Raw genomic sequence first — 23,824 nt, 5'->3', positions numbered from 1 at the left:
GATCTTAAGCAGCTATTGGGGGCATGTTGTCTTTACAGAGGCAAGACAAGACAAAACAAAAACTCCAGTCCTTGGCCTTGGGGTGCTTATGTTTTACTGGTGGCATATAATATGGAAACAGGTAAGAACATATGTTTTCATGTGTATGACTGTGAAGACTAAAAACTGTAGGGACCCAGAAAGACTGTTCCTTGGTAGCAGCACATAAGATCAGCCTTGTAGGAATTGGGAGTTTTTTTAGAGGTGAAGGTGAAAATAAAGAGAGAACATGTTCAAACCATGGGGGAAGGGGTACACAGCCTTTGCAAAGGCACAGAGATGGGAGATGAAATGTCCCGTGAAGAACAGGACAGTGTGACTGGACTGAAGAGTATGGGAGAAAGACAGGATTGATGATCTCTAAATTCCTTTCCAAGCTCTAACAACCTATAGGCTGAAGGACATGAGATGGGGGTGGGAGGCAAGAGTGAAGTTTGGGAATCTAGACATTATGTGACCAGCATGAAAATCCTCATCATCCTTGTCAACAGGCATTCACTGAATATCCATTCTGTGTGGAACCCCATGGCCAGTGTTGAAATGCAGGACCCTATGCAAACTGAATCAATGACAGGACACAATGGCCATGGGAACCTAGAGGCTTGTCTTTATGTTTGGCTCTATCCCTGGGTCATTCTGCAGCATGGAGGTGAGAGTGTGATGGACAGTGACCCTCCGCCTCCTTCTCCCCCTTCTTCTCCCCTTCCTCCCTTTCCCCCTCCTCTTTCCCCCATTTCCTCCCTGCTCTCTCTCCTTCCTCCCCCTTCCCTCTCCTCCCCCTTCTTCTCCTTTTCCAGCCTGAGGCTCCACAAGTCACCTCCCAGGCAAGGGCAGGAGCAGCTCCCAGAACAGCCCCACCTCTTATGCTTTTCCACAAAGCTGACAATCTCCTCCTCACTGTTGGGCTTGTCTGGGATGGTCACTGGCTCGTCCATGAAGGCTTCATAGAAATCAATCTCATTCAGCTTCAGGGTCAGCTTCTTAGCCACCTTTGGGGAAGGAGGAGGATGAAAGTGGGACATAGAACAGTGAGGACCTGGGGGAACAGTGAGAAACCTCAGCAGGTCTGGGGGGAGTGGTTTCTTTGAGAAGATTTCAGTGTGGAAGAGTGGAGAAAGGTTCTCCATTGGCCTTGGGTGGGGGGAGCTCAGGCTCTGAGAGTAGCAAATGACTTAATGAAGGTCGGTGAGAGGGAGAAGAAATGCATACCTTGCTGTCAAAGGTGGCAAAGAAGGGGATGTAGGGATGAAACTCTTCAGCTGCATCCTCGTAGGCCTTGTAATCTGGGGTGGGGGAGGCACAGTTGGTTCTATATCTTCATAGAAATCCCCCCATCCTGCCACCACGCCCCCCTCCACATCCCCAAGTCTTTCTTAACTAAGACAAACCTGGGGAGGTGAGAAATCCATGGAGACTTAGCCTTAGCCTGCCCCTCCCCCCTCAGCATTTTATCCTTTAGAATAAAACTGTCACAGAAGCTTTGTTTTAGGGAGTGCTGGTGGTGCTTAGAGAGCACTGAGGAGCCTTAGAGTAGAGGGAGAAAGGAACCTGGGACTTACCAGAGAGACACTCCTGAACAAAGGGATAGATGGCCTGAACTAGGAAGCTCTCTGTGGTGATAGTGGCAGGGAAACTGGGTAGGGGGGAGAGTCACGGGTTGAAGACTCAAGGAACTGGGATGCATTGGGAAGGGTTGGGACCAGTGAATTTAATAGGAGAGATAATTAGTTATGAGAGAGGGGGATGGGAGCTCTAGGAACAGTGGGGAACTGGGGGGAAAAGGGAGCTACCCACGTTCTGAGTCCTCATTCTTGAAGTAGCCGATCAGTTTGATCTCATCCTCAATGTTCTCAAAGGCCTGCAGCTCCCGCTCACCCTCGATTAGCTCTACAGGGTCCTCTAGGACCTGGTGGAAGAGAGGAAAGTGAATTCCCAAGCCATGATCTGGGAGCAGAGAGGATGGGGATATGCAGGTGAAAGGTGGAGATGAAAGGTGCTAAAGGTGGGGAGAGTTTGGGGGCAAGGGAAGGGGGTTACTGAGGAAAGTAAAGATTGAGATTAGGAAGGGACCAGGATCTTTCTCACATCAAGTAGAAACTCGACCAGGGTATCTGCAGATAATTCACCATCATATTCGATGACCTCATCCCCTTTGAACACGTACACACTGTCCTCCTCTATCAGACCTGGGAAATAAACTAAAAGTGAGTCTTGACCTCGAGACCCTCAGACCCAGTCCCTGGGGTTCAACGCTATTACCTGATTCATACTGGGCGCCCATCTCAGCCTCTATCTCAGGTCCTGCCCTCCCACCCCTTTGCCTGGGTCTTTTGGCTACAAACTTCCCCACCCCCCCACCCCATCATCACAAACATGGCACACCATTCTGCAAACCCAGATCCCAGTTTTGGAGGGTGGGGGCTTGTTAAGACAGAATGGGAAGGCTGCAAAAGTTAATCTCTCCTCTTTCTCCCTCTTCTAGCACAAGGTGCACCCCCACCCCAACCTTTCTTCTTCCTCTTCCTACCCTCCCAACTCAAGACTCAGGTACCTGGCTTCCATAAGTAGCCACTTCAACCCCGCCTAGTCACTATTATAGCTGACCTGCCACACCTTCCTCTATGTGACCTAGAGTCTAAAGCCAGCAATGCCCCCTGGTGGCCAAGCCCTGGAAGGTTTTCTGACTGCATCTCTCCCCAAGAAAGTGGGGGCGGCGTGGGGGAGGGGGAAGGGATGGGGAAGAACAGGGACTATACTGCTTCCCTTCCTCTCATTTTCCACTCCTCTAAGTTCCAGGGATGTGGCCTCAGATCGCTGCTACATAATAGCAACCTCAATGGCAACTGATACTCCTACAGTATGTTACCAGGGTCTGGGCTGAAGGATACAACTAGGATCTTTGGAGCTTGTGACGACACTCTCCTTAGTCAGTATTAATGATTGGAGCCACTCCCACCCCCACCACCTTCAGACCCTTCCACGAGAACATTTCATGATCTCACTTGTCTCTCGGACGGCTCAACAATCTCCATTTCTACAAAGCTGCAATGAATTCCATTATAGCCCATTTCAAACCTTTATGCCACCCCACCCCACCCCACCCCCACCCCCACGGAAATTCATCTTTGTTCTCTCCATGGCCCTTACCTCTCCCCTTCTCCATAAGTTTTTCATTTCCCCTTACCACCTTGCCCCCAGGTCTCTTTCCCCATTTACCCAGTTTCTTGGCCACAGCTGCATCTTTCTCTGAGTCCACCAGCCCGAAGCCAACTCCCTTATCTTCCAGGACTTGGGCCGCTAACTGGGGAAGGTATTCAAGTTAGAGCCCAGGGTCTCTAGGCTGAGTCCCCTCCCCCACCCCCCAAGGTTCAAGGAATGCTTGGGCTTAGAAATCAAAACGTTAGACTTGGTTAGACTTGGTCCTTAAAGACCATTTTGTGATAGGATCATAGCCCTACAATATTAAAGGACCTCAGAGTTCAGTCTCCTTATTTTACAGATGAGGAAACTGAGGCCCTAGGAGGTCAAGTGATTTGCCCAGCGTCACAAAGATAATAATGACTAGAGGTGAGATATGAACCCAGGTCCTCTGACTACAAAGTAACAATGTTATTTCCACTAACGTTTTCCTTTTATAAAAGAACTCTGAGGCATTCAGAATGATAGAATTTCAAAGTTGAAATGGACCTTAGACACCATCTATTCATTTCAAGCCTGAACAACTATGACTATGAGCAAGTCACTCAACCCTCAGTTTCCTCAACTGTAAAATGAGGATAAATATAGCACACACCTTGAGGGATTATAGGGAGGATCAAGTGAAATATATGTAAAGCCCTTTACAAATCTTAAAGCACTGGGTAAATGATAACTGTTATTGTTCTTGCTCTAGTTTTGCCCTCTGTAGCTAAGTAGAACAAGCCTAGTCCCTCTTTCCCACCAACGTCTTTCAAATATTTTAATAAATAATTAATTTAATTTAATTTAATTAATACATATAAATATAAATAAATTTAATAAATAATTTATAATAAAATATAAAACTAGCATTTATGTAAAGCTTTCTAAGTATTCTCCTTTGTTGGTTGTAAACAAACCATCCAGGTAAGTGGATTATCCCCATTTTGTAAGGGGAGGGGGGGTACCAAGGCTCAGAGAGGTCAAGGGACTTGTCCATGGTCCTAATTCATAAACATAGGAAGGGGAAGTTGAATCCAGGCATCCCCTGATGGTAGCACCTTTCCATTATCCTTCACTGCCTCTCAACAGCCTTGAGAGGTAGGTATTATTATCCCCATTTTACAGATTAGGCTCAGAGGTTAAATGATTGCCCAAAAGCACGTGACTAGTAGATGTCAGAGGAGGGACTCAAAGCCAGATCTTCATGTCTAATACTATCATGCTAGAAAACTCTGAAGACAGCCATTATCTCAATCTCAAGTTAGGAATTTTCCAGGCTAAAACTGCTGCAGTCTATTCGCCATCATAGTTGCCTCTCTCTGGATTGTACTTCACTTAAAAACATCCTTTCTAAAACTTACTTGTCTAGATTGAGCACAATTCTCAAAGACTGCAGGGCTAGTTAATTGGTGGAGGAGCCAGAATTCATAGATTCTTAGAGTAGAAAGAACCTGAGAGCTCATCTAGTCCAGCCATTACCAGAGGTGTGAACCCCCAGGTCTTAAGTATTCTGAGCCCACCCCAGTCAGGGATAGTGACACCTTTGCTTTCTCTGCCTCTCTGTTAAGCAGGGGTATCATGTCCCACTCTCAGCTTTTTGGCCTCATTCCATTTAGCAGTAGTAGGTTGAGGGGTCTGACAGCAAGGCAATGAGGGGCCGCCCTCCTTCCTCTAGGGGTTTAACCATGTTGTTAGGCTGTCAGAAAGGGAGGCCCTCCAGAAGTCCCCTCCTTCCTCCCCTTGGGGTTCATCAGCATGAGCTTAGCCTGCTGGAGTGCCACTTTCCTATTGGCTGTTGGGAAGTGGGGATGAGGACAGGGAGGTGGGGCAATAGAATCTTGTAGAATTAGGACAGAGTGAGACACCCTCGACCGGGGCTTCTTCACCCCCAGGAGTGAGGAAATAATGTGTCTCCTGACAGCTTTACAGAGTCTCTTTCTGCTTTCTTATACGCTAGAGGCCCTCCCTCCACCCCCACTCCCACCCCCTACATCTTCCATGGCCAAGAATGTTAAATGCTTAGGGACTGAAAGATTTGAAACTGTGGACTAAAGAGAAATCAGATTTCAGAGTCAGGCAGAAGAGGACTAATGGATTAAATTGCATTCCTAGGCCTGGCCTTATCCATTTTACAGCTCTGTGAGGTAGTGTATCACCCTCATTTTGTAGTTGGAGTAACTGAGGCAGAGGAGGAAGTGACTTGACAATAGTCACAGTAAATGGAGCTGCCATAGTGCAAACGTAGATCTTTTCACTTCGAATCCAGGGATCTTTCCCCTATATCACACTGTCTCTGGGGAATACTGGGGATTTCCAGAATGCTGAGCCTCAAGGTGCCAGGGATAGCCTTCACTGTACAACCTAGTGATTTTCCTTTTCTGAGGTTCCTCCTTTCTCTTATTCCTAGCCTCTCCTCACACCCCATGGGTGGGGGAGGGCTAGATAGGAATGAAGGGGGAAGAGAAGGGAAGCGGAGGGTGTTCTGGACCAGGAAGCTCTGGATAAGAGTATTGACTAAGGATCTCTCAACCCATTTTCTTTTCCTCCAACCTAGAGAGAGGTACAGTACCAGAGGCAGGGACCACCCCCCATGGCCATGAAATTCCTTTTCTTACTCCCAACCTCAACCTTCTCACTGAACAAGGGTTAAGGGAGGAGAGCCCTGGATGTTGGTGGGAGGAGGCACTGGAAATCCCCCTCCTCTCCTCTCAATCAAAACCTCAAGATTAGCTCCCCAGTCTGTGAGAGCAGCTACCAACTCCCCCAGCCCTAAATCAGATTGTTCCTAGCCCAGTTTTCTTTGTCCTGCTCAGACAGTTCTCCCTGTCCCTCCTCCCTGCCTCAATTCTTTTCTCCAGGCTCACTACCAGAACTCCTAAGGGACAGGGGATGAGGGAGTTGGCAGGTGGGTGGCCCTGGTATTCGGGGCACTTGGGATAAAAATACCCGCCTGTTAGACAGCAGAGCCCAACCCCTGGCCAGGAGGAGGGGAGGCAAGGAGAAGCTGTGGGGAAGGAAAAGGGGGTCTCTGTTCTCTCTGCCCCTATTCTAGACTCCCCTCTGGGGATTCTGAGGTGTTAAAAACTAGGGAGAAGAAATCCATTATCCCAGCTCCTAAAGAAATCATTGACTCTAAAATTCTGTCCCAACCTCCCCCAATACAGGCTCTTTCTTTTCCTTTTAGAGATTTCTTCCTCAACCTCAAGAGTCCCCCTTCTCACCCCACCCCACCTTCTCTATCAGTTTCATCAAGTATGACCTAAGCCTGAGGGACTAATAGGTTGGTGAGAAGTGTGCAACACACTAGGAAGAGGGTGGAAAGAGGCAAAAATCTAGAAGCTGGGAAGCCCAGTATGACCCTGCAGGGACTGGTGGGGAGGGCCCTGGATAAAGAGAAGGAGGCATGAAATGAATGACATCAACTGAGATGCCAGGTAGCAGGCAATATCTTGCATGATTTTGTCTTTCACTGGGCATTTTAACTCCTGGCTCAGCTGGAGAGTTTATGAGGGGGAATGGGTTTGAGGAAGTCACTGAGCTTCTGGGAGCAGGGTGAATGGTAAGGAAATCTAGACCCCAGAGAGGATAAGGCCACTGCTGACCCCACCCTCTATTCTTGGCTCCACCCCTCCAATAGCTCCAGGGCTCTCCAAACTCCAACCACACCTATTATTTCAAACCTGATAAAACTGAGGAGTTAAAATTAGAAGGAACTTTAGAGATTATGTAGTCCATCCCTTTCATTTTACATGGAGGAAACTAAGACCTAGAAAGATGAATTGTTATGTTCAGATTCACACAGTTAGCAAGTGGGGGAGTTGGGCCTTGATCTCATGTCTTCTCCAATACTACCAGCCAGAGTTCATAGCAAAGAGGCTCCCACTCCCCAAAGTACCTGCTATTCTCATTCCCTGGTGGTCCAGGTGAAATCCCTGCCTCTTGCTTCTATCTCAGCAAGCAAGAATCCCTGCTTATTGCCTATTCTGTGCCCAGAGATGCAGAAGAGGGTCCTGGTGCCTGCCAGAGTGGTGACTTTTGGAGAGGAGGGTCCATAAGGGGCCTTCAGTTCCTCCTCCCTCCTTTTTCCTCTCCCTCCCTCCTTCCCTTTCTCCATCCTTCCTCCCAACCACCCTCCCTCACCTCCAGGATTAGCTCCTCCATCTCAAATTGTCTCTGGGAAGCCTTGTCATCTTCAGGGGGCTCATGGTAGAGCAGGGCAAGCACCTCATACTTTTTGAGCATATTCTTGTAGTTCTTGGAATTGACGTTGACCACTCGATCCACACCATCATACTCGGGAAAGTCCAGTCCCTCCTCACCCTGTGCCCCTGGTATGGATGTCCTCAGCAGCAGCAGCAGCAGTGGCAACCAAAGAAATGGCACAGTCCCCATCCTGCTGCTTCTGAACCTGGCTCCTGGCTGGGGGGAGACTGGAAATGGCTTCTTGGTCCAGATGGGAAATGGATGGGAATGGAGGGGAGAGCCCTGGGCCCTGAGTCAGGGAGCACTAGGGGGAGGGGGAGGCCCAGAGCAGTAGGCAGGGGGCACAGTCTGGTCCTGGGGACACTGCTGACAGAGCCTAGAGAAAAATGGGCAGGAGGAGGAGTACCAATCTAGGGGCGGGGAAGGAACTGGAGCTGCCCCTGAAATTTGCAACCCCCCCTCCCCCTCCTCCAGACCCTATCCTGTCTCTCGTCCCCTCTACCAATCTTGTCCGATCTAAATATGTCTCTGTGGCTGATGGGAGGGGCAAAGCCCTCCCTGTGAGGCCAAGAAGACTTCATGGGGGACCTGTAACCTCCTGTCCAGACTTCCAGTGCCTCCCCCCACCAATGTCCAGGCTCCTCAGCCTGTGATCCCAAGTTGGCCTGAGAGCTCATCGCCATATTAAGAAAGGAAAGGAGAGATATGCTTGGGCTAAAAATAAGACCAGATGAGTCGGAGGTAAATGAAACTGGGAGGGGGGAGGAAGGGAGAGGAGGGACAGGGCAGGGGTAATTAGAGAGGGGAGAATAAGGGTAATTAGAGAGACAGAGGTTGGGGGAGGAGGGCAAAAAGAGCCAAACATTCAGGGAGTAAGATTGGATTGGCAATATAAGGTAAAAAGGGAATGAGATGAGGTATCAAGGATATAGCATTGCTGGTATAGTACAAAGAGCATTGAACTTGGAGTCAGAAGAGCTGGGTTTAAATGTCTGGTGTTCAAATTACACAGTCACTTATGAGCTCTGTGATTTTGAACAAATCAACCCACTTGGACCTCAGTTTCCTTATCTGTAAAATGAAGGGGTTATTATAATAGAGGATCTCTTATGATTACATATAATCTAGACTTCTCTGGATTGAGAACTGGACCTAAGGATGGGGTAAAATCTAACATACCTGGCCTTGAGGTAGTAGGAGCCAAAATACTGTGTTGCACATTTAAATTCTCTAATTAATTCCCTTCTAGGAACATAAGGAGTTCCCTTGGTTTTCATGGGGCAATACAGTGTGTTCAAGAAAAAAATTGATCTGAAAGAAAGAGATGCCCTGAACTACTTTGAAAGCTCTAAGGACATAAATGAGGCCAGGAATTGGGCATGAGTTAGGTTTGTGACCATTTAGCTTTGTTTTCTTCTATCTACATTCAGTATTCCTACTCATAGACCAGTAGGACCTAAGTCTCATATTCTTTAACAGAATCATCAAATCTCATCCTTAAAGGGACTTTAGAGGTTATCTAGTCCACATTGCAGACCAAAGTGTGAAGTCCATCCTTTTACTACACCAAGGTAGAAACGGAAAAATGGTTACTTCCCCCAGGACTATAGGACCAGAGACATCTAGGGATCTTTTCCCTCCTTTCCCTGCAATAGTTCCCTCTCCTTCCCTTTTCACTTTTCCTCTTCGCATGCCTCTGTGTCCCTGTGTCCTCCCTGGACTTGCAGTTCTGTCTATAAGTACTTGAAAGAACCATTTGAAAGAGGGATTAGATTTGTTCTATTTGGCCCCAGAGGGGAGAACTCGGACCCCTGAGAAGAAGAAAATTGAGGCTTAATATAAAGAAAAACTTCCTCCCAATTAGAGCTATCCAAATATGGGATGTATTGCCTTGCTAGGGTATTGGTTCCTCCTCTTTGGAATGCTTCAAGCAAAGGCTGGATAACCATTTGTCAAGTATATTATAGCCAGGGGTGTGCTGGAGCCAGAATTAACCAGCTTGCAAGAGCTGATTGTTAAATTTTCAGTTTAAGCATTTGCCCCTCAAAAGACCACTACAAATCAAGGCTTTATTGTGTTGTTGATTGTCTAGACTTTAGCGTGTGGAATAATGCCGATTAAACTGAAAAGTGTGTGTGCATATTGGGTTTGGGTTTGATTTTGTTTTTGTTTGTTTGGTTTTTAAGAGCCTTGATGTCAAACATTTTACTTACAACCCCCTGCATTTCTCTACAGATACTGCTTGAGCTCAGAAAAGGTGCAATAGAAAACTCAGGGAATGAAGTCATCTCTAGACCGGAGGTTGATAATAATAATGATAGTTCTAGTACTAATAATTGTATTTATATAGCTTTAAGATTTGTAAAGTACTTTACAAAGTACCATTATCTAATCTGAGCCTTACAACACTCGATGGTGGAAGAGATCCTTTATTGGTATGAGTCAGACTAGGTGATTGATGAGGTCCCTTTTCAACCCTAAAATTCTGTGATTCTAGGGGTGGGAGGAAGCAGTTGGGCAAAGAGACAACCAATCCCCTTTTTTGGCCCTGAAGACAGGATCTACATATGTAGGGGGAGGATGGAGTTCCATTATGGACCTCAATAAGGATGATAGGAGTGGTACCCTGAACTTGGTCTTTGGTAGCTGGTATGTCGGAAAGACTTAAAGGACTTGTGTTCATATCTTGTCTCTGCCGTTTATGATGTCACCTTGGACAAGTCATTGAACCTCCTTGGACCTGAGCTTCTTTATTTGAAAAAATAAATGGCAGCCAGGCTGTGAGGGGAAGGTTGGATTAGGCATTCTCTGAGGTCCTCTCTAGCTCTAGGTCTCTGATTCTATATGCAATCTGTCTTCAAATATTTGAACTGCAACATAGAAGAAGGATTAGACTTATTCAGTTGAGCTTCAGATGGGAGGACCAGGCTTTATAGGCTGAAGTTGCAGGAAGGTAGATTTCAACCTCATGAAGAACTCCTTAGAATTGTTAGAGCTGCCGCAAAATGGAATGAACTTCTCCGGGCAGTGGTTGTTTCCTTCTCACAGAAGGCCTTCATCTACAATCTAGGGTAATTGTTTTTTAGGCAGAGATACAATCTGCTGAATGGTGTACTAGTGGATAAAGTGCTGGGCCAGGAGTCAGGAAGACCTGAGTTCAAATCCAGGCTTAGATGCTTCCTGGTTATGTGACCCAGGTCAAGCCACAACATCTGCCTGCCTCAGTTTCCTCATCTGTAAAATGGGCATAATAATAGCACCAAATCAAATGAAACAATATAGGTAAATTGCTTTATAAACCTTACAGAGCTATATGGATACTATTATTATTATTCATGGCTTGGTTGAGGGTTGGATTAATCCTTTAACTTTTAATGAGTTTAATTCTTCCTCTCTGGGATCTTTCAGGAATCCATTAACATAGAATTAGTACGGAGACCTCTGCCCTTCTCCCCTCCTCCTGCTGTTGACCTTAAAACAGAGAACTTGACCTAAAGCCCAGAGAAGAGAGGGAACTAACCTAAGAATTCTCAAAAAACACAAACCAGAAGGACTAGATGGTATTTCCCTCTGCTTCCTACATGGAGGCCCCTTTTGGTTTGCCTCCAAGTAAGTGGGACATTTGGGACTAACAGGAGTACTTCCTACAAACGTTGCCCCATCCTAAGTGGGTACTCCATGAGGGCCAAGAACCTGTCTGGGCAAGCAGGAGGACTAAAGATTAACTGAAGCCTGGAAACGGTTATGCTTCTGCCAAGCACTAAGTTCAAAGGGATAGGCTATGAATCTGGCACCTGGTCCTGGCATTGGCTGCGTGCCATGGGTCTGTTCGTTTTCAACCTGGCAGAAAAGCTCTTGGTGTCCTACCTGTGTGGTGGCAGGGAAGGGCATGTCCTGCATGAGAGAACTCAGCTGAACAAATGTCATGTCACTCCTTCCCAGTATCAAGACCTGGAAGCTTTTAGAGACAGATTATAAGATTCTTGAGTGTAGGGGAGCTGGGAGGTAGGATGCTTAGTTCTTTGTCATGAGCCAGGAGAGGATGTAAACTTTCCTCTTTTACCAGGAAGGACATAGGCAAACTGCAGTGAGTATGTGAAGAAAATGGTGGGAATAAACCAATATGCCTTTGGAGGTCCCTTGGAGAATTAGGCCTCTTTCAGAGGCACTTATTTTCTCATTTCTACCTTTGGTGTTATGTTGAACTCAGAGTCTCAGCTTGACCGCCAGCTCACAGTATTTGTTGTTCAGTGGTTCAGTTGTGCTAAATTTTTTGTGACCCCATGGACCACACTCTCCATGATTTTGTGGTTCTTTTTTTTTTTTTTTTGGCAAAGATACTGGAGTGGTTTGCCATTTCCTTCTCCAGTGGATTAAGGCAAACAGACATTAAGCAACTTGCCCAGAGTCACAGAGTAAGTGTTTGAGGTCAGATTTGAACTCAGGTTTTCCTGACTCCAGGTGCAGTGCTCTATCCATTGAGCTATCTAGCTGCCAACTCACAGCATAACCTTAGGTAATTCATTTAATAGGATCATATTTTTTAAAAATGTTTATTTATTTATTTTTAGTTTTCAACATTCATTCCCACAAAATTTTGAGTTCCAAATTTTCTCCCCATCTCTCCCATCCTCCCACCCCAAAATGCCATGCATTCTGATTACCCCTTCCCCTAATCTGCCCTCCCTTCTATCATGCCTCTCCCTTCCCTTATCCCCATCTTCTCTCTTGTCTTGTAGGGCAAGATAAATTTCTATACCCCATTACCTGTATTTCTTATTTCCCAGTTGTATGCAAAAACAATTCACAACATTTATTCCTAAAACTTTGAGTTCCAACTTCTCTTCCTTCCTCCCTTCCCACCCATCCCCACTGAGAAGACAAGTAATTCAATATAGGTTATATATGTGTAGTTATGGAAAAGACTTCCATAAAAGTCATGTTGTGAAAGACTGACTATATTTATCTCCATCTTATCCTGTCCCCCATTTATTCTATTCTCTCTTTTGACCTTGTCCCTCCCCAAAAGTGTATATTAATAGGATCATAGGCATATAGATCTAGAGCTGAAAGTGACCATCTAATCCAATTTCTTTTTACAAATAAGGAAACTGAAGCTCTGGGACTTGCCCAAGGTGTAAGTGGTGAGATTTGAGCTCATATCTTTTGACTTTAGAGTAAGTGCTTATTCTACTGTGTTCATTCTTCATTTCCGAAAAAGAACATGACATCAGAGAAATAATGACATGACTTGCACTGGACTTTGTTTTGAGGGAGGGAGGGCTGTGCAAGGTCACTAGCCTCACTTTCTCCTCCTGAGCCCACTGGATCCAGTGACCAGATATTCATCAGGATGACTGGAGATGGCCCAGGATGCAGTGGGGGAACTTGACCTTTTCAGGTATTCCCTTAGAGGGAGGTAATACCCATTGGGTGAATAGGCCTCTTTAAGAAATAGTCAGAGAATGGCCCTTTAATGAGCAAAAGAAAAAAAATAACTAAATCAAACTGGGGAGGAAAGAGAAACTGTTACTATTGATAATCACTCTAAGCCACTATCATCTTTATAAATAGCTGATTCCCAGATCAATGTATTCACGTATATTCTGTTTGTTCAATATTAGGAAAACTAACAGTGTAATACTGAATAACATTCTTGTTTCACCTCTGATCTTATAGAGAATGCTTATTCCACTAAATGCTTGCTGAACGACTGACTGTTATTCACTGCCTCCTGAGAGACATTTAGTGTCTCTAGGGACTTTGGTTTCCTCACCTATGATACTAGCAGATTCGTCTAAATAATTCCCAAAGTCCCTTCCAGCTCTCAAATTTTGAGTCTGAAACAATGGTGTTAGTCTCACTGTGTCCAGGATGTGCAAGTTTGATGAGACAATCTAACATTGCCACAGGGGGAGCTGAGGCCAGATATCATGGAAGGGCTAACTAAGGGAGCAGGAAATAAATGTTGGAATTAGAGGTGCTTGTAGATGTTGAGTTTTTTCCTCAGGAAGGGAAACATCTTCCCTTGAGACGGAGAGAGGAAAGAGTCAGGAAATAACAGTGCTGCCCATAGTGGGAAGGGAAATCTGTAACATGGATGTAGGGACACCAGTTATGTGCCAACATGAATTTGACCTTCATGAATCTTATTACAGTATGAACATATAATCCAATAGATGGTGGTTTGGATTGTCCTGGGGCATGGCTTAGGTGACTTGTGAATATAACACTGTGATTTAGTAACCAGAGAAGAAAATGCAATCCTTAGGGAGTGAAATGAAACTAAGTACAATGGGTGAAAGTTACAAAGACCCAGTTTTGACTTGATGTTAGGAAAAATTTCCAAAAGATGCAGCAGGCTGCCTCCAGAGGTAGTGGGGATCTTCCCACAAAAACTGGAAAACCACTTTTTGGGCATATTGAAAAGACATTCATGTTTAGGACTAGGCAGCCTCAGGTATCAGAATTCTGTAAATTTCAATTTCAAATTACAATTCTGTACATTTCAATTGAATACAAATTCAGTGTATCTACTCTATTCCACAGGTCCCTCCTCAGCAGCTAGGGCTCTTCTGAATCCTTTGCACCTTCATACACTTGACTTCTCTCATCCCCTTTTCTAGCCCCCCAATCCAGCCTTTTTCTGGGCTCCCATCTTTATTTTTTCCTCTCTTTTACACTTCATTCCTCTTGCTCTGGCCCCTCTCTTCAGTCCCTTGGACTTGACAGTTCTCGGTCACTGGTATCAAATGACCCTGAGTTGAGATCTCTGTATTTTTAACCCACCAGACACCTGAAGCTCCTGCTATTGAAACCTGAGGAGCCCAGCTTAGGCTATATCCCTGGACTCCCCATGCTTGCACACACACACACACACACACACACACACACGCACACATACACATGCACGCACGCACACATGCATGCGCGCACACACACACACACACACACACATACAACCCTGACCTAGTCTATTGCTCTCCATGAAGCTCTGACTGTGTCAGCAGCCCAAGATAAGACCCCTGACTAATGCAGCTCATATTCCTAACCAAACCCTGGAATGGAAGCGAGTTTGGAGGAGATTCTCGACATTCCAGTCTCCTAAGATCTATGAGGAGAGGGCTGATGTTGTGGACAGAGAAGACCAATTACTTCTCATCTTTGCTACTGCTCCTATACTGGGTCACAGGCTTCTCTATTCCCCAGTCTGTCCCTCATCTACTACTCTATTTCTCTTATTTAACTTTTCCTTTTCTAGTTATCTCTCGTTTATTTCCATCTCTTTCTGTCTCTCTCTTCCAGGGTTTACTAAGTTATGTTCTGCAGGATCCCAGTTTTGTAACATGTGACTTAGGGAATTTTGTGGCTTTCCTTCCCGGCATCCACTGTCCTAGGTTCACGGGGGTCTAGTGTCAGGGAGAGGAAGGAGCAGCCTAGGACAAGAGACATTTCACTGGCTCCTATGAGAAGCCATACAACCCCTGCCCCCATTTTCAATTCTTCCCATTTTATTCCCCCAGTTCCGTCCCTCAGCAATGAAAAAGATGTTACATTTTGAAGGGAGAGAGATGTGGCCTACTCTTCTGTCTTGTGGTACACTTTCACAAATGTTGGGATAGGACTTAGTATCTTTTTAAGGAATATTTCACAGTTAATTTTCTGGTTGGTTTGGATTGCTATTCTCATGTAATTCCCTTTATAGGGCTATAAAATATTTTGGAAGAGTATTAATAGTCCTAGGCACATCTAATCACTGAGTGGGGATGAATTTGCCCCCAAATAATTACTGTTTTGCAAAAATTACATTCCCTGATACCCTCTAATACTGCATCATGGGCACGATTTCATATAGAGTGGGCAAACCAGCCCAGCCAAAGCAGCAAAGCACCTTCAGGGAGACAGGAAGCAGCATATGCTGGAGAAGTCAAATCATCACCATTACCTTGACCACTGATTGCCCTCAGATCCTGATGGAGACAGGCCAGGATCCTACGCCCAAGTGCCCTGGGAGTAACAGTGCCCTACAAACCAGACCTGCTTCTAGCCCAGCTCCATAGCTATTATTGAGAGGTAAAATCATCTTTCTTATCACCACCAGTAATTACTGACCAATTGTCACCAACAGACGAAGGTATGAATGCTCTGGTAGCAACAGCACCCCTCAAACCACAAGTCTTGCTTATTTAAAAAAAATATTTTCATGCATGCAACAAATTGTGGGGTTATTTTCTTACCCATTCTGCCTCTCTCTTTGTCTCTCTCTCTCTCTTTCTCCCCCTCCCTCCCCTCCTCCCTCTCCCCACCCAGAGTCTATTCACATGTAGTTCATGGTTGTTTCCTACACTTATTTCTTTTGCATTGGTGTTTATTCCCTTCCCCTTTCAAGTCCCCATTTTATCCAAGCAATTACTTTTACTTTCCATATTTTGAAGTTAATCTGTTCCCACTGGCTCTTTGCCCCACCTCGCCTTTTACCTGCCCCATTCCAGATCTCTTTTCCTTCCCTTCCCCTTTCCTCCCCTTTTGACCCTTCCCTTTCTCTGCCCACCTAGGTATGTGGTTCAACATCTCTCCACTCTAACCATTTAATTTAAAATAGCATTCTTTTAGGATATTCGTTTCCAAAGTTTTCTTTAGCTTTCTATGCATTTCCCCTTCTAGTCTATTCTGGATCTTGTTGTTTGTCCTTTGTTTTTGAAGAGGACTGATAATATCACGATATTGGGGATATTGGGGTCAGGGTACAGTGTGTTCAGCTGTGGTTGATCAGTCCAATACTAGTTCAGAAGACTCTACCACAGGCTGGGTACAAATAGTCCATTAGAACATTTGGGATGGAGATGTCTCTGGCTTTGCTCAGCTCGTATTTCCTTTGTGCTACTGAAATTCTGCTTTGCTCCTAGAGCACAGCGCCTTCTTTGATACTGCCATGCCATGCTGGGCGGTCCTGTACCATCATCTCTCATATCTCACAATTGATACTAAAGTTCTTCAGAGAGACCTTGAGAGTATCCTTGTGTCCCTTCTTCTGACCTCGGTGTGAATGCTTGCTTTATGTTAGTTCTCTGTAAATAGTCTTTTAGGTAAGTGTGTGTTTGGCATTTGGGCCTCTGTAGCCAGCCCTTTGGAATTGTTCTCTCTCTGCAGTAGATTTTGAATGCTTGGCAGTTCAACTTGACGGAAGACCTCAGTGTCTGGTTTCTTATCTTGTCAAGGCCATTGATACTATCAATTGTGAGGGCTCGTGGAAGATCATGGCAAAATATGATTGCCTGGAGAAGATCATCACTATTGTAGGACAGTATCAGGACATCATGCTCACACAGATTCCAGATGAAAGACAATGCTCTCACGTTTTCCCAGTCATCCATGAAGTCAGGGAGGGCTATATGCTTGTTCCCATGCTCTTCAGCGTAATGTTTTCCAAGATGTCAGACGCCTTTTGGGATTATAATCTCCAGCTCACAGATTACATAATATTTGTTTTTCTTAATTCTTCGTTCCTCATCGGAGTGGAGTTTGTGGACTACTGATTTGGAAATTTCTCCTCTATTACATTCCTATGTTATTACATTTGTAAATCTTACTATTTTGTTCTGGGCTGGGCTTGATCAGGCAACTTTCTGGTAGTTTAGGTTTAATATTGGAAATGAGGCACTTGTAGGTCAGTCAGCAGTTAATACAAAGAGATTTTGTCATAGTGGGAGAAGGATTTTTCAAAAGAATAGGCACTGAGGGTACCTCAAGTTGATTCAGCTGAGTGAAGATCTTTTTCTTCAATTGTCCATTATGATCTACCTGCCAAGCGTCAGAGACAACTTGTTCCTTGTGGCTATTTTGGACGTAGATAATGAGGAAGTAATGTCAAAAGTTGTGGAGGATAGCTTTAATACATTGTGAGGAAAAACTAACCCTAACTTACTGAGGAGAGCAGGAGGTGATTAGATTATTGTTCCTATCACACACCTAACCCTTTTCTCTGTTGTCCCTCTTAAAAATGTCAATTCATGAAGGAAACAGTGTTGAATAGAAGCAGTGTGATGGGAGTCACTCTGTGTCTCAAGTCATGAAGTCTGGTCCTATCCTTGGTCTTCATCATAAACACTCACTAAGGCTCAGATTCGATCTGGCTCAGACTCAATCTAATTCAGATTATATCTGGCCCTCTTGTTAATATAAATGTTACAAATGTTTAGGCTTCTTAAGAGTCAACCCAATATGGAAAATCATTAATAAACTTTGTTTTCTTTGGCTTTAAGAAGACTTGTGTTGAATTCATTGGAGCTGGATTCGGCATGTCAGTATCTTGGGGTCTCCAGGACCCTGAACCTCAACATTTTGGTTCCCTGACTAGGAAGAACTGCTAATCTCAAGTTCTTCTGCCAAGACTGGATGGTACGTAAGCCTCCTCCTCTCCCTATCCTTCTTGTTCTCCAAACACCTTGGGGATGTTTTTCAGGCCTGACCTCTCGGGTCCTGGTAGGTTAGGTAGCTAGGAAGCTGTCTGGTACAGGTTCTTGGTCCGGGGGTTATGTTGGAAGCCATGGACCTGGACACACTTCCTGAAGCATAGAGGACAAGGACAGATGCCCTATTGGGAAGTTTATGCCCAACTCTCTCAATTCTCTTGGCACTAGAGAATTGGGAAAACTTCAGGTACTTTTTTCTTTTGTTTGTTTCCCTGGGCTTACTCCCAGATCCTCCTTTATGGAAGGAGGGACTTCCAGCCCCACACCTGTAATGGGTCAATCCTCTTCAATCCCCCAAAATTCACTTTTGGGTTATCTTTTACAAAATTGGAAAAAAATTAACTTCCCTAAAAAACTTAAAAAGAAGAAGTTGGTGTTCTTTTGCAACACTGTTTGGCCTCAGTATCACCCGGAGGACCACAAAGTATGGCCCACTTTTGGGATCTTACAATATAATACTCTTTTAAAGCTAGAGTTATGTTGTCACTGAGAAAGAAAATGGCTAGAAATACCCTACATAATGGCCTTTGTCGAACTTTCTGAGAACCCCATTCTTAGAAAAGATTGTAAGATACTCATAACTAGAGCTGCCCCACAAAGGGGCAATGGTGGTGAACTGAACATTTTGCATGATCCCCTTTTATAGCCTCCCACGGCTTCAGATGCCACTCTTTCCCTGCCTCCGGTCCCCCCATCCCAACTCCTATCCCCACCCCAATCTCCCCCAGCCCCTCCTGCTACTCCCCAACCTCCCTCAACCCTCCTAGTTTCCCATACTTCCCCCTCCTTAGTCACCCTTTCTTTCCCATGGTTTCCCTTCCCTTTTTCTCTGCTTCATCCCCCCTCAATTCTTGCCTCATTTATCTTCCATGTCTCCTACCCTGTACCTCCTCCCATGGCCCCTCCCCCCTTGGCAACCCCTGCTCAGATCTCAGCCATGAGTCTTACTGAGGTGCCTCCCTCTTCACCCCCTCTTGCTGAGGTGACACCCACTAAAGCCTCAGGCCCCATCCTCATAGCAGTCTCTGGGGTATCTCCTCCTCTGACCCCTTCCCCTCCTCAGGTGCCAGCTGATCTTTCCTCTTGCCAGCCAGATCCCCGGGCCTTGCAGCTTAATCCAGTTCATCCAGCATTCCACAGCCCTTCCATCACAGGAAGTGGGATTTCCTATCTCTCTTCCCAAGTCCCTTCAAGGCTTTTTCCCCTGAGGGAAGTGCCTGCCTCACTTAGTGGGACAATTCAAGCACATGTTCTATTCTTCATCTCAGCCCTCATTAGGGTTAAAGAGAAACTGGGGAGATACTTGGATGATCCTGCAAGTTTACTGAGGATTTTAGGGACATATCTCTACAATTCAAGCTTTCTTGGGGTGATCTGCCTATCCTCTTCTCTGTCTGTTATATCATTGAGGAGAAAAGGGGAATACAGGAACAAGCCCAAAAGTTTGGGGATCATTTGGCTAACAGTGATCCCACAAAATACCCCCCAGAAGCAGCTGCTGTTCCCACTAGTGACCCAGGATGGGGTTAGCAAAAGAGTGAGGATAGGGGAAAGAGAGACTATATGGTAATTTGCCTGTTAGAAGGCCTAAGAACTGCATTTCAAAAACAGATAAATTTTCAAAAAGTTAGGGAAATTACTCAAGGGGAAAAGGAAAATCCTGCCCTTTTACAAGACTGGCTAGTAGGAGCTATTAAAAAGCACACAAATTTGGATACTGACTCTATGGAAGGGGCAGCAATTCTCAGCATGTATTTTATTAATCAGTCTGCCCCAGATATTAGGAGGAAACTGCAGAAATTGGCAATGGGACCCCAAACACCTCAGGCTCAATTGCTGGAGGCTGCTTTTGGAGTGTTTAACAACAGAGACCTAGCTGCAGCAGAGGAAAGAGAAAGAAGGGAAAGGGCTAGAGACAGAGAACATGCTCAATTCTTGACTGTTGCCATGGCCAGGAAAAGATTGGACAGTGGGGAAACCTGCTTCTGTTACCAAAAGGAGGGTCACTGGTCCAAGGAATGCCCCTCCAGGGTGCCCCCCACACCCCCAGAGCTTCAGGAATCAAAGCCCATGGAACCATGCCCATGTGACCAGAAGGGACACTGGAGGAAGGATTGTCCTCAAGGTTGGAAAAGTGGTGGAGCCATCCACCCAGTATCCTGTCCTCAAGTCTTATCAAGACTCAGAGGGACAGGAAAGCCTGAGGCTTGACAGCACTCCCACTTTCTCCACCTCTCTCTCACCAAGCCTTGGGAAAAAGAAAAGGCTGAAGATAAGGTTACCCACATTAAGATGGCTAAGTTCTCTGTTTTAACCAGTTACCCTGGCCCTACCTGCCCATTGACCCATTGGGTCATGGGCATTGAAGGGGAAATTAAGGAATATCTCCAGACATACCCCCTCCCCTGTCAATTTGAGGATCTGTTGTTTAAACACTCCTTCCTTATGATCTGCTATTGCTCTACCCACTTGTTGGGAAGGGACCTGATGGTGAAATTGCTGAGTTAATTTTCTCTAGTTAAACCTCTCATCTCCCTTTCCCTCTGTTCACCAGATCTCCCCATGTTTTCCTGAAAGTGTGGGAGACAGCTGGGCCAGTTGTTTGGGATCCAGGAATTCCTGGGCTAGCTGCTTCTGCCACCCCAGTGGCTGGTTGCATACCACACCCTAAAGTCTTCCCCCATGACAGTCAATATATAATGAAACCCAAGGCATGGGAAGGACTGCAACCACTAATTGCTATACAAGGCACTGACTTACTCCCTGTAGAGTAAGACCCCCAAACTGGCTAAAGCTTTTGAGACTTTGAAAGCTAAACCTAATCTAGAAAAACCATTCATTCTGTATGTTGATGAAAGGAGGGGACAGGCTTTTGAAGTTTTAACCCATTCCTTAGCACCTGACTCCAGGCCAGTTGATGTTTTTATTTATTCAAAATATGCTTTATATATTCTACATGCCCATGGAGCAATTTGGAAAGAAAGGGGATACCTGACAGAAAAAAACTCCCTTATCAAACATGCCCTTTTATGTTTTACCTTTTCTATAGTCATCTTTAATTCTCTCCAGAAAAGTTGTCTTTTATGCCAGGGAAATTGTCTTTTCTTTATACTCCTTACTATGCCCAAAGGGCTACAAAAATGTGCATACCCTTTGACCTAGCAATATCGCTTCTAGGACTGTATCCCCAAGAGATCATAAAAATGGCAAAGGGTCCCACGTGTACAAAAATATTTATAGCAGCATTCTTTGTGGTGGCCAAAAACTGGAAATCAAGGGGATGCCCATCAATTGGGGATTGGCTGAATAAACTGTGGTATATGAATATAATGGAATACTATTGTGCTATAGGAAAGGATGAACAAGAAGACTTAAGAGAGGCCTGGAAAGACTTACATGATCTGATGCTGAGTGAAAGGAGCAGAACCAGAACTTTGTGCACAGCAACGACCACAGTGTGAGAGAGTTTTTTCTGGTAGACTTGGAATTGCAATGCAAGGACTTAAAAAAATTCCCAATGGTCTTTTAAGACAAAATGCCTTCCTCATCCAAAGAAAGAACTATAAAATTCAATCGCAAAATGTAGCAGATCATTTTCTTTTGTATTACGTTTGATTTGTTACATGATTTCTTCTTTATACTCCTTTTGTACTTGTTTGGTCTTTGTCTGCCTAACCTCCTTGCCAGGTTTGTCTTTTTCAGAGTGCAAGTCATCACCTTCCAGATGACAACTCAGGCTATGTACCCCTTGAACAGGACCCATCGAGGCAGGGACAGATCTACACCCCTTGACAGCAGGAAGCAGATTCAGAAGCTGAGACCTTTGCCCTTCACCCCCCAATAATTTGGGTCCCATTTGTTTGCAGGGTGGAGAGGGAATGATGGGGTACAGACTCTGGAAACCTCCTTGAACTCCCCTTGAATCTTCTCACTTAATATGGCCTTTCATATTCAAATTTGTTACCCTTAACCTAGCCTAGCCCTCTATTGTCTATGTTACCTTGGGATGGTAACATCTGCTTCCCACCCAAGCTCTCCATTGTCTGATATCTCCTGATTGCCTCCAGCTGTTTCCAAACATTGATCGGTCACCCCAGCTCCTTTAAGGTCCTCCTGGGACTTCTCCTCAAGACCCTCCCTAAATCCTTTCTCCTGTTACCCTAGACTACCAGACCACCCTCAGATTCCTCCCACAATCTTTTCTGTATTTAAGTTCCATCTTACCTCCATGAAGGTGCTCAGATACAATCTAGCTCATACTCAGTCTAGCTCAGATTGTATCTGGCCTGCTTGTTAATACAAGTGATACAAATGCTTAGGCTCCTTAAGAGTCAACCCAATATGGTGAATCTTTAATAAACTTTGTTTTTCTTTGGCTTTAAAAAAAAAAATCACACCAATTCTGAAGCTAGGTTATCTTATCTATGTTTCTACATAATTCCTACTAGCCTGAGAGCTGATTGCCCCAGAAGACTCATACAGTTCTTTTCCTGGGGCAGGGTCTTGGGAGGTCTATAGTCTTGGGAAGTATAGTTCTTTATTGATAGTGCAGATGCTCTCCAGACAAAATGCATTATAAGGTCCCTGTCTTCTCACAGATAGGCATCTTCTCCTGCTATGAGAACATTCTTTGTGGCAACCTTTTCTTTTTCCTCCAACAATGAAGTTTCCCTTTACTTCTGCCATTCCAGTCTCTCTCCTCTACTATTTTTGTCCTCACTATTGAGAAACTAAAGAATTACTATCTCTTTTCTGTTCACCTGTGGATAGGTAGATCAGCTATCTCTGTATTTTCTCTCTCTTTTCCTTTCCCTATCCTCATTCAACTTCCTACTCTGTTATCCTTTCCCAAAAAAAAGGTAATTGCTTCACTTCTAGTAGATGACAGTATTTAGTTCATTGAATATTAATTCGGCCCCTCCTCCTTCCCTTCTATTCTTTGAGTTCCCCCTAAATCTGTAGACTCTTAGGTCTTTTTTGTCCTTTGATGAATCCTCTCTGATCTTTCTTTTAGCCCTCTGTTCAATTTCTTTTTTTCTTTAAACAATAGTCTATAAACATGAGAGAACTGATTTTATTATTTAGATGTTTTCTTGATAATTTGTATTTACTTTTCTTGTATTTCTCTTGCTTGAAATGTTTGCTAGTAGAAATTCCACTTATGTCTGTTTTGTTTTGTGGATAGGACTGTAATGCAGAAATGACTCAAATACCTTTCTTCTCTTGAAGGTGCAATTTTTCTATTCATGATCGGACTCAGTCTTCTGGTATGTTTTATTTTGGATTATAGTGTGAATACTTCTGTGTTTTTGGAATATATAATCCCATTATCTTTGCGGATTTCTTGTGATAGCAGATGAATACTGGGATAGTCAAAATTGAAAGTCCTTTTCCTGATTGCTTGAAAGATTTATTACTGAAGCTGTGAAATTTAACCATGCATGGCTTGAAGTTTTAAACATGAAGTTTTTCTCTGGTGGTGATGTTTGGATTCAATTAATTAGGATTTTGGTACATACATTTAGATGTTTTGGATAGTTTTTTTTGCCTTATTTCTTGCCACACAGCATTGAACATTTTTTAATGTATCTATCATGTTCTTGGAGATCTATGCCCCTTAATTTATCTCTGTGCATTGGATTTTCAAGATTATTCATTTTGGCTTGTATGCAATTCATATGTTCTTTTAAGGTTGCTGTCTTTTGTTTCTTTTTTTTTTTTTTGGCCAAATTTTCTTCTACTCTACATTTATGTGTCCCAAATCTGTCATTCTTTCAGAGACTCTACTTGTTTGGAAAGATTCCTTATTACGTCTCTAAGTTCTGTATCTTGTTATTTGTCTTTTTAAATTCTGCGTTGAGTACTCTGATTTCTGACCCAAATTTGTTCCTAACATTGTCTAATAAAAGTTACAGTTATCTTTTGAACCA

General features: G+C 44.4%; 2 protein-coding genes and 1 long non-coding RNA gene across 4 annotated transcripts in view; 2 read left to right on the top strand and 1 right to left on the bottom strand.

Annotated features, from left to right (window-relative positions):
- The window catches only part of DCAF8 (DDB1 and CUL4 associated factor 8), a 70,912-nt gene extending 70,787 nt beyond the window's left edge, over window positions 1–125 (top strand). The window contains exon 14 of the mRNA XM_072647401.1: window positions 39–125. Within this exon, the coding sequence (XP_072503502.1) occupies window positions 39–110 (72 nt within the window). The 3' untranslated portion in view covers window positions 111–125. The remainder of the gene's footprint in view (window positions 1–38) is intronic.
- The window catches only part of CASQ1 (calsequestrin 1), a 12,731-nt gene extending 4,728 nt beyond the window's left edge, over window positions 1–8,003 (bottom strand). Inside the window, exons 1-7 of one of the 2 annotated variants that reach the window (XM_072647407.1) lie at window positions 7,925–8,003; window positions 7,360–7,634; window positions 3,256–3,340; window positions 2,125–2,225; window positions 1,834–1,945; window positions 1,249–1,322; window positions 898–1,028 (exon numbers count right to left, since the gene is read on the bottom strand). In XM_072647407.1, coding sequence (XP_072503508.1) covers window positions 898–1,028; window positions 1,249–1,322; window positions 1,834–1,945; window positions 2,125–2,225; window positions 3,256–3,340; window positions 7,360–7,634; window positions 7,925–8,003 — 857 coding nt within the window. Of the gene's footprint in view, window positions 1–897; window positions 1,029–1,248; window positions 1,323–1,833; window positions 1,946–2,124; window positions 2,226–3,255; window positions 3,341–7,359; window positions 7,805–7,924 lie in introns of those variants that run through there. The other variant, XM_072647406.1, reaches the window with a different exon arrangement.
- On the top strand, window positions 7,831–23,824 carry LOC140529018 (uncharacterized). Its single transcript, XR_011975390.1, has 2 exons — window positions 7,831–17,820; window positions 21,246–23,824. It is a non-coding gene; the product is annotated as an uncharacterized lncRNA (long non-coding RNA).

This window comes from Notamacropus eugenii, chromosome 2, assembly GCF_028372415.1.
Source record: "Notamacropus eugenii isolate mMacEug1 chromosome 2, mMacEug1.pri_v2, whole genome shotgun sequence".
NCBI classification, from domain to species: Eukaryota; Metazoa; Chordata; class Mammalia; order Diprotodontia; family Macropodidae; genus Notamacropus; species Notamacropus eugenii.
The sequence above is the reverse complement of the archived record's forward strand: the minus strand, read 5'-3'. Positions and strand labels throughout refer to the sequence as shown.